The sequence below is a fragment of the Cyprinodon variegatus genome, unplaced genomic scaffold (genome assembly GCF_000732505.1).
Source record: "Cyprinodon variegatus isolate N-32 unplaced genomic scaffold, C_variegatus-1.0 Scaffold112, whole genome shotgun sequence".
Taxonomy (NCBI): domain Eukaryota; kingdom Metazoa; phylum Chordata; class Actinopteri; order Cyprinodontiformes; family Cyprinodontidae; genus Cyprinodon; species Cyprinodon variegatus.
The window spans coordinates 373,536-384,378 of record NW_015150565.1 but is presented as its reverse complement, the minus strand read 5'-3'; the positions used below and the strand labels follow the sequence as shown (position 1 = coordinate 384,378).

Genomic DNA, 10,843 nt, shown 5'->3' with positions numbered 1-10,843 from the left:
CTATATATATATAGATACATATTTTAGATATTTTCTAAAAATGTAGATATTTTTCCTGTTTGATTATTTAATTTTATTTTTTTTAGTAATAAAAACATTTAAGTATTTATGAAAGTTGACCCTGAATTAATGTTTGTTCTATAGGGATGCGGGGGATGCGTAATGGGATGCATTTTGATTAAAATAATCTAAAACTTAAAAAAAAAAAACTTTTATTAAAGTAAGAATTTGTTGAAGAGAATATGTGTTTGATAAACAGCCTCACATGTTCACTAAATGGTTTTGCTTGATTTTGTGATACCAGTTTTAAATATCAGAAGAAGGAGTTTCCTTAAACTAGAGTGGAGTTTCTTTTGGTATTGCTCTGGTGGGTGGTTCAGTTTCAATAGAGCGTACCTCCCATAGAGCTCTGTCATCAGGATTCTGTCTGTCATGTAAAAAATATAATATTACTCATCTGTATGTGTTACTTTCTTCAGGCAAAACATTAACTGTAACAAACAAGGTCTGTGTTTTTTCTGAAATATCTGAAGTGGGTTTGTATACATTTCCAAAGGGAGTGTCCCTGTTCCAGAATGCATCACATCAGATATGGAACAAAATACTGTGGACTATGCCATTTTTTTGTAGCAAAAACAGAACAAAAACATTCAACTGGAAAAATATCAACTTTTAGCTGTGTGTTGAAGTATCATTGAGTGTATTTTGGTGTCAGTCATATTTTCCTAATCTATTTATCCAAATTAAACCTATTTATTGTTAAACTTTACAAAAGCAGACATAAAAAGAGAAAATTGTATACTGGCACTTCTCCATATTAAGGTGGCAGTTCAATTAGGGGATTTTTGAAAACCCTAAATAGAATTTGATATTGGGTCTATAAATTCTGCAACTTTCCTAAGTTTTGGGTATATGTTTCTTTTTTCAGAGAGAAGTAGCAAAAAGTCCAGATGAAAGGGATGGAAGATGTGATGTCAAACAAAAAGGAGAAACCACTTCACTTTTACTGCCTGTTCTACATGCACGTGATCATTGAGATTCTCCAACCAGTTCAGACTAGTTTCACAACCTGCTGAGGAAAACTCCTCTGACTCAATCTTGTTAATGATAACAATGACTTTTAAAATAATGATTAAATAAAACATTTATAAATAAATGTCATCACAGTTGGCTCCCTTGTGCAGTATTTACTAAGAACTTAGATTAATCCTCAATGCTCTTTGGAACAGTTTGCCAAAAATCATTATCAAAAATGTTTTAGCTTTAGTATTTACATTTCAAATAACACCCTTAGCCTGTGTCTTTAAACCATTTCTAATAAACAAAACAAAGTCTTGAAAATATTTTCTATGCAAAACCTCTAATGTCTGATGCAATTTAAAATAAAGATATAAAATCAAGACAAACTTTGTTACTACATTAACCAGATATAGTGATGTGAAATGGAATATTTTTCACATTTTCTGACCTATAAGAAGCAGGTAAAAGCAAGGCAGCAAGGACAGAGTTAAAAGTTTACACACTCTGCTTTGTTTAAAAAAAATATAAATATAAAAAATTTAACAGCAGATGTCTGGGGGACGGTGATTCTCCTACATGTTATGAATGCTGGCGTATCATAAATGATAAATTACGAACAGTTTAGTTTGTGCCTTCAAGTCACTTGCCCATAGGAAGATGTTACTTGGATATATCCTAACCGAATATCTTTGGAACAGCTCCAAATGACACAAAACTCCTATGGGTGAGTAGAACATGATGTAATAACATTAAATCAAGGGGCCAATGTAAAAAAAAAAAAAAAAAAAACATAATTCCCTTTAAGTTTGCACCTGATTAGGACACGATTGTGTTTATTGATTAAATCAGTGTGAAATAGATATAAAAATGGAAACCCCTGTGGGTACCTACAAGTAACAACATGAGCAGGTGAATGAAAGCAGAGACATTTCCCCTTAAGGCAGCATTACATCAAAAGAAAAGCACTCCTTATTCCTATGTTTATGTAAGCGTTGATGTTCCCATGTTTCCATGACAGCCATTAACAAGCATTGAGAAGTTTTTGGAATGTCATTACAGTAACCATGGTTTTTGGAGTGATGTAATTTATTTATATTTAATAATGATAGATCTTGTTTTCAGTGTTGTACAGCTCAAATAACAATGACTACCAGTGTATGGTCTCCACTTGCCTGGTGGACCACCTTCCAATGCTTGAGCCTGCTCCTGATGACGTCAGGGATCTCCTTCCAGACCTTAATGAAAGCACCACTCAATTCCTATACCTACTGTAGTGCAACATGGGGTTGGGGAATGGAATGAGGTATGATGTCCAAGATGTGCTGACTGAATTCATGTCATGGGCAGGCCAGTCCATAACATTGATGTCTTCATCATGTGGGAATAGCAGACACTTCAGTCACATGACAACTTATATTGTCTTGCATCAGAACAAATCTGTGGCCCAGTGCACCAGCATATGGTCTCACAGTGGATCTAAGGACCTCATCCTGGTACGTGACGGCTATCAGGGTACCTACAGTAGTGGTTAGCTTAATGAACTCTGCATAGCCCTACAATGAAATGTCTCCCAAAACTGTTACTTATCCACTGCCAAATCAGAGAGGCTGGAGGACGATACAATCAGCATAACATTCTCCACGGCTTCTCCAAAGTATGATGTGTCAAGTGGTGATGGTTGGCATTTTCATTTACGCCTGTTCACCTGTCTAATTGGCATTGAGGCTCATTAACACTTATTGTTTCCACCTGTTTCCCTCTGCTATTTATGCCGTTTGTATGCCTACCATGGGTGGCAGATTTTTCAAGCTTTTTTGTGAGTAAAGCTGGACACACACTGTAAGATTTTTTGCCCTTTTCAGGCCGATTTTCCAGTTGTGCAAAAATGTTTCAATCGGACTAGAGGCGATCAGCCTCTCAAGACCACCTTCAGATCAGGAGTCGTGAGGTCGGGAGAGAATCAAACTTGTTTGAAATTCAGTCGGTCGTCGTGGGCAAATCGCTCAGTGGGCATGCGCAAGCAAGGATTCCTCTTCTTCTTGCTCTCAGACAAAAAACAGAAGCATGGCGGGGGTGCGAATGAGATGGAGTTCTTTGTGTGAAATGGACAGACCGCAGAAGCCACATTTGCTCAACCATGTCTTTGTCCCAATACATTGCCGCCTTTTCTTTTTAGGGCTTTCAGGAAAGAAAAGCCCTAAAAAGCTCTAAAAAAGCCTTGGCAATTTGCATTCATGCAATTAGCATCCAAGAAAGTGTTCTGTGATTCTAATTCTGACTTGTTTTCTGCTTCTGGATATTCAAGTTTTTGCCTTGCCCTTGTCTGCTCTGTCAGTTTTGTTTTTGGACTGATTTCCTGGATTTTGCAGGTTTACTGAACTTGGATTGTGTTACTCACCTTGGCTTGGATTCTCCTTGGGTACCTGTTCATCTCTCTGATCATGTGGTCTGTCACCCTGGTTCGGATTGTACTTCTGCTCTGGATAGTCCATCACGGACACTGTTTTCTCCTTGGTGTCGGATATGGCCACAAGTGGTGGACAATCTCCGTCCCGTATTTACCTCTTCCACTGGGATCGGAATGACCTCTTATAGCAACCAGGTCACTGACATTTGCTCCTAGTCGCCATCAGCCCGACATTTTAGTCACTGACCTAAGCTTTCTATTCCTGCAGAGAATCCGGTTATCTGCCCTGCTGATGACCAGTCGCTCGCTGTACTTTAAAATAAAGCTGGTTAGAAAATCGTCCTGATCTGTCTGCCTGAGTATTGGGTCCAAGGTTCTGAGGTCATTACATTATGTCCAATATTTCGATCTAGCTTGGAGTTTGTTTATTGATTGCATATTTCTCAAGTAAGATATTGTCACAAATACATCAAAATATGGGAACATATTAATCCTGTACAAGATATTTTGAGAACAAAGTAAACATCATTCACATTTCAGGTGGAGGATGAAAAAAAGCCATGCATAAGACAAAGTTGAAGATCAAAGTTGACAGCAACATAATGACTGTTTCACAGGAATGTTGAGTAAGAAATGTTCTGGTTGGGGCTTGTCAGTCCATACTAATGATTTATGTTCATTCCTTATCAATCTGTTAATGCTAATTGTTTTCTTTTCAAGGCATTGTTTTAATCAATTCCTTTGACATAAAGACAAAAAGAGATAACAAAAACAGAGTATACTGAAAATAAAGCATTACTGAATAAATGATAAAACTGAGACGTAAATAAATAGAATTACTTGGATAAGTGCTTTAAGTGTACAGCAGACAAGACATAACCCACATTAGAGACTACAGAAGGTCTACATGCTTGTGTTTACTTCTGATTTAACTGGTCACTGTTTTCTTTTAATGGCAGCTGTTGGGCGGGTCTTCATCTTCAGCAGTTCTGGAACTGGTAGACTACTGCCAGAGTAAAAGTCCAGTCCAGTGACCAACTCAACATCTCTGACTCTTGACTGGTGAAACCAGATGTGATCTTCCACCCAAAGGGATTCATCTTCTGCACTCTGTAATGTAAGGAAAATAATATTAAATATAGCATGTTTTTGCAGTATCTCAAACCTAACAGACTCATTTCTTACAATTGTGTTTATTTTTTGCATACATTTTTCATAGTGAAATACTTGTAATTATTAATTTTGGTAAATTCCTTACCTCATAAAATAATAATAAAAAAAGCAACTACAACTACTGTGAGTATTAGGGCAAATTGGGTAATTTCTTAGTGATTTCTTTATTTCCAAAACAGGGTCAGTTATCAGTTATCAAGGATATTTTTGTACCCCCATTTTTGGTAGAACTGATTTAGTTTATTTAAACAAGTTTGGTTCCTCACACAGACCACAATTCCACATTATAGTAGGAGTCAGTCTTTACCCAAAGCTTAATATCCGCATTGTTTCCATTATAAATTTCTTTTATCATGTTTCTAAGATTAATATCCCACTAGAAGACAAAGTGTGGACAAAGCTATTACCGAGGATATCACTAACAATATTTAATAGCAACATTAACCAAACCAACCAAAGCTTGGATCAATTATATATAGAAACCTATTAATGTGATCGGTTGAAGAGAAACAGATAGGATTTTTTAAGGTGGATTGAACAAAATCTGCAATAAAATGTGTATTTGTGCATGTTCATACATTTGGAGATGTTTCCCTCCTGGAAAAATAATTATGTAACTACATTTCCCCAAAAAATTGCCTTTAAAGTAAGTGCTAACAACTGAAACGACAACAACATTGAGATTATGTAATCAAGATCACAGATCTCTACATATCTTGCTGTGCTTTTTGTTCATACCAAATTGTGAGATCTGAGATAAATGTGATGTCGTTTCTTAAACAATGCAATCTTTTTTATTTAAAATGTTCCATCTTGTTTTTAAGTTTATCAGTGTTACTCCTCCCCAGATTCAGTACGCAGAAAAACTAAAAAGCCCACGTGAAAAGCCACTGATCTTGAATTGGAGGCAGGTTCACTCTAAGTATCCTTACGTGTTACAACTTGTGTGCACCTTTCTTTGTTGTTGGCTTTATTCCGCCAGGGGTTAGTCCTACATGAAAGGGGTCTACGGAAAAGTTTTAGTTTCCTTGTTTTGTTCAGTGGCGACTTTTGGATAAAAATCTGGGACACATGTGGGTGCACTGTTGTTTTTTCACATCTTACCTTACAACTCTCTGTGTGGTCAGCTCTGTGAGGAAGGAGGAAGGAAACTGTTTGCAGTTCACCGTCACAAGCGCTCACTGGCTTTTGCATGTCCTTGCAGCTTGTCAACACCATAAAGTAATGCGTGGGGATGGATATGTTGGTTCCAGGCACGACTCTACAATTACACACAAACATCTGCTGTCATCCAGTTGACACAAACCATGTGTTTCGTTTTACACAAAGCACAAGGGAAATAAGATTCCAGTCAATCTTTACTAAAATGATCTAAGTCTGTAGAGGTCTTTGTGTCCGTCAAACAAAGCTTGAACTCTTCTTAATCCGATTTTTAGTGAACACTAAATTCCAAACAAATCAGAAACAGTATCTTACAAATTATTCACATCTCTAGTTTCACTTTTATTTAAATCTTTTCTGCTGGTGAAGAGAAATAAAAAGCATAACATTATTATCAAGTGGAATGAAAAGCAAAACTACTGTAATTTAGAATATTTTCAACAAACAAAAATCTGGAAAGAAGGATATTTGTTCCTATTTTAGCCCACATATTCAATGCTTATAGCAAAACTTTGACAAAAAGTATTTTTGGGTATGTCTCTTAATAGCTTTCTATATCTAGTGTAGGATTTTTTTCTAGATCAGACTGTGGAGTATCTGTGATAACCAGCTTCACTCTAAATTAATGTTATTAATTTATAGCTCATACTGAGCCATTTCTGAAAGTTAATTATGTGAGTATACAAATGTGGACCAGTGTTTTTGCCTTTTTTTTATTTGCAGTTTTTAATTTGCATCGTAAAATGTTTACTGTAAAGATAGAAGATAGAAGTAACTAGTACCCACAAGAGTCACAAGTCTTCTCAAATATAAACAAGTAAAGTCTCAAGTCTGGGGTCTGACCCAAGTCAAGTCAGCAGGTCAAAGTCCACACCTCAGTAGCAGAACATTATTACAGACTTGAAACTTACTGGTCTATCTGCTCTGAAGTGTCATATCTGCCATCATAGTTGTAATCAAAGACTGGTCCAGTCACCACATTAATGCCATTGTATATAGATGCATATTTCTTTAGCAAAGTGTTGTGGAGGTAATCCCAGATCCCTAAGAAAGAAAAGAGAGATATAATAAATACAAGTAGAGTCAAAACTTTGCACCTGGTTAATTGCTCAGTTTTTTCAAATGTTAGGAGATGAGACAGACTAATAATTTCAGAGCTTTTCCCTTCATTTTAATGTAATACCTCTTTAAAGCCAGCTTGGAAAATAATTATGTTAAGGTTAAAGGTATAATGAACAGCAAACCTGGAATATTGTTACATTGATGAATCACATGTTGAAATGGAGCTTAGGCGGAAATTTAACTGAAGAAGTCAGTGTTTTTTCATACATCCACCTGCGACATAGCCAATCAGCTTTGAACCACACCTCTACGAAAGCCAATCGGCATCCAAAGCTTATCTTAAAAGGCCTCCTATACGCACCAGTCTGCTCCTGGGCGCAGGCGGCAGATGCACTGTGTGACTTCATTCAGATGACACAGTTTCAACCCACCTCCAGCCCCTCCTCCACCATCATAGCTAAAGCTTCATCAGTCATTCCTCTCGGACTCTTACTGCGTTCCCTGTCTCATATTAACCGGTCTGGCAGAAGACCGCCATGTTGAGGCTGGTTCTGCCAAAGGTTTCTTCCCAACGGGGAGTTTTTCCTCTCCACTCTTGCTTCATGCTTGCTCATTATGGACAGGTTCTCTCAACCTGTGTTATCCAACTGGACTTCTATCTTCCAGGTCACTGAGTGAAGCTCTAGAATCAGCTCACTCAATCCACTGGATCTCCCCATAAAGCTCAGCAGACCATCTTGCTAACCAGCAGTCTACAGACTGACCAACTTCATCTATCTCCACTCCACCACCAGTTTCATGCCTGGGGGAAAACAGCCCTATTCTTTGCTCCTGTTCATTCATGTCTATCAAAATTAAGTGCTATGTTTCCTGCCAAGGTCTGAGCGCCAAAGAGAAAGTAATTGTATCAATAAATTTCTCCTACTTGTCTTTTCTCTTTGTGTGAGTTTTTCTAGACTGAAATACTTGTGCACATGTTCATATGGAAGTAATTCAGTTAAGCTTTTTGAAGGGAGGTTCTGTAATTTCATGAAGCCATTGTTTAAAGGGAGGGTAAACATTATCAAAATGATATGACTGTACAAACGTATCATAAGTGCAGACATAACAAGTGCTGTAGTCATCAATAATTGGAACATAACATAGAGAAAACATTATCAGGAAGGCAAAACAGTAACAGAAGGAGCTTAAACAACTTTTTGGTTAGCCATGGTGATGCTCTACTTGTCAAAACAGTCTCCTGGATTTTCTCTCTATCTCTGCAAATGTTTAGATTGAAAACCAAAAACAGCTTCTTTAAGATTAATGACCCAGTCCTTCTAAAAACATAAGGAAAAAAGCTACACAGTAACTCACCAAAATAACATAACCTAAAGTGAAACATGGTATGGTTATTTCTTTATCTGGCATTACTTTTTTTCACATTAAACTGGGTGTTTTATGGAGAAGAATGTCATTAAAGACAGGTCTACACATACTTTTACCCAATATCCCTGAATTTAAGCTAAAAAGCTGAAGCTCTGTTCTTATTATCGAGAACATGCATTTGTCATAATATACAGAAGAAATATTAAAAAATGGGATAAGGATTAAAATGTTTGTAACTGTCTAGTGGCCACCTGAAAAATAATGCTTTGGACAAGCAATATCCCAAGAATCCAATAGAAATTTTCAAAATTGACTGGCATATCTCAACATTTCATTCATATAGAATTCTGCAAGAGAAGACTCCGCGAGAAGACTTAAAAGGTGCTTCAATATAGCAATATTAAAAAGGTTGTGCAGAAATATCCCACCATTTTTGATTTGATATGCCCCTTTTCAGTTGTATAGAATATGTGTCACATTAAAAGCAGAGAATGATGAGAAATAGTTTATCTTGCTTCTGGTTTTTTACACCCGATAATCCCAGTATTTTATTTTTACTACAGTAAAACAAATGCTTTTTAAAAAATTAATGTCCTTTTGCATCAGGCTTTAGAGGAATCAAATCTGAACTTACTTTTAAATGCAGGGTACATTGGGATAACATTACTCATTGTCAAGCCATCATACTGCTGATCTGCTGTTTGATTTAAATCTGTAAAAACATTAAAACAAGCATTCACTTTGCTAATATTCAAAAGTTAAATATAACTGTGCTCCTTTGAATCAGTTCATTTCAAACATTCATGTAATACAATAACATGTGATTTGCAAGAGTAGAGAGGGAAACTTAGGATTGCAGGTTTAAAATGTCTACAGTACTTATAATGTGCAGGAGAGTTTTTTTTAAAACTAAAATTGAGATAATTTCATTATTTACACGCCATAAATTGTGTATTGAAGTTGATTAAAGTAAAAAAACGAAAAAAAAAAAAACATCAACCAACGGATGATTATTAAGTGAAATTCCTGCATTGCTTAGTAAATTGTTCATTAAGTGGCTACTAGTGTCTGTAAAAACTGCAACCACAGTGAAATACAGTATCTTTGAAAGGTCTTTGTTATTGTTTGCCATAGTTTCCTCATTCCATACATAGACCCGTTAATATTTAGTAAGATTAATTTAATCACAAACTTGGCGGATATAAGAAGGCATAGGTCAACTTTTCCGCAGCTTCATATTGATCACATCTGGGACTCAGTAGTTTTGGTAATCTCACATCAGCCCTCAAACAGTTGGGTGTTACTGCTGGCAACGGGTCCAAGTTGGTCTAATGCAATGGAGAGAATTATCACAATTAAACATTAGTCATCAAATTAGTCATTACAAATTATCCAAAAGTAGGTTTAAACTAACATTTGATTCATTGCATTAAACATCCTGTGGAAATTGTTGCCAAGAAAGAGAAAAAAAGATTAAAAGGTGACTGAAAAAGACCATAAGCCCAGTGTGGTAAAAACACATCCCAAAGCCTTGAGGGTTAGAATGACTAAATACTTTCACAGCTTTAGTCATGTAACTACATCTGTCTTAAGTCAATACAAAATTCTTTAAACAGTACTAAAGCTGCTTAATATTGCATGACTTTTCAAAGCAAGTTAGAAATGATTATGATTATTGCTTTAGATTTAGAATGTTTGGATTTTTAACTGTGAAACATTTATAAATGTGTGTTTTATCCTACTTTCCAAACACATTTAAATCCTTACCGGTTTGTCAATGGTAAAGGAGCTCCAGAGAGGCATGATAACATTTTGGCTGTATCCGCTGATGAATCCTTCTTGGTGAAGGATGCAGTAATTGTGTTCAGGCTGCAGCACTTGAGGACGGCCAAATGGCACATGCTTCTTTTCTGCACCAGACTCTGAAACATCAGAAATGTAAAGCATGTGATCATTTATCAACAAAAATATCCTGGTAAACCAAAAGTAATGGATGGAAAGTCTGGTGAGCTACACCATTTTTTGTTCAAATTCAAATGTCTAATCACATAAATCAATACATTGAGTATTTGAAAGTTTGAAGTACTTACAAATAAAGACACACTTTGTAGAAACTGAATTTGTGACGTAGTTAAAGTATCTTGGGGGAGAATGGTGGGTTAGACTGATGGATTGCAGTAGGTGCCGCTTTAATGCTGACACTGCGCCAGATCGTTGAGGTAAGGAGAGAGCTGGGTGAAAAGGCAAAACTCTCGATTTATCATTCAATCTATGTTTCTACCCTCACCTACAGTATGGTTATGAAATCTGTATCATGACTGAAAGAGCAACTCCGAGATCTAAGGGGCTGAAGTGAGGTTGGATAGCTACTCCTTTAGACATAGGGCGAGGACCTCGCTCATCAGAATAGAGCAGAGTAGTGCTTCTTCTCTACATAGAGAAGAGTCAACTGAAGTGGCTTTGGCATTTTTTTCCGATGCCCTCTGGCATCTGCGGAAGTGTTCCAGGCAAGTCCCACAAGGAGGAGGCCAAGAATGAAATAAAAAAATGTCACTTTAATTGCGTACATTTCTGTTTTACAGCTTTGCTCTCCTAGCCTGGGTGCCATTCCGAACTTAGTCCCGCCCACAACGTTTGAGGTCGGGAAGTTCG

General features: G+C 36.7%; 2 protein-coding genes across 2 annotated transcripts in view; both read right to left on the bottom strand.

Moving 5' to 3' along the window:
• LOC107084929 (tumor necrosis factor receptor superfamily member 6B-like) overlaps window positions 1-3,512 on the bottom strand; it is a 9,789-nt gene extending 6,277 nt beyond the window's left edge. Inside the window, exon 1 of the mRNA XM_015375011.1 lies at window positions 3,419-3,512. Coding sequence (XP_015230497.1) covers window positions 3,419-3,512 — 94 coding nt within the window. The remainder of the gene's footprint in view (window positions 1-3,418) is intronic.
• Window positions 3,513-3,874: 362 nt separating this feature from the next.
• The window catches only part of LOC107084942 (venom phosphodiesterase 1-like), a 43,853-nt gene continuing 36,884 nt past the window's right edge, over window positions 3,875-10,843 (bottom strand). The window contains exons 20-25 of the mRNA XM_015375018.1: window positions 9,959-10,113; window positions 9,384-9,519; window positions 8,826-8,903; window positions 6,673-6,805; window positions 5,705-5,861; window positions 3,875-4,537 (exon numbers count right to left, since the gene is read on the bottom strand). Coding sequence (XP_015230504.1) covers window positions 4,364-4,537; window positions 5,705-5,861; window positions 6,673-6,805; window positions 8,826-8,903; window positions 9,384-9,519; window positions 9,959-10,113 — 833 coding nt within the window. The 3' untranslated portion in view covers window positions 3,875-4,363. The remainder of the gene's footprint in view (window positions 4,538-5,704; window positions 5,862-6,672; window positions 6,806-8,825; window positions 8,904-9,383; window positions 9,520-9,958; window positions 10,114-10,843) is intronic.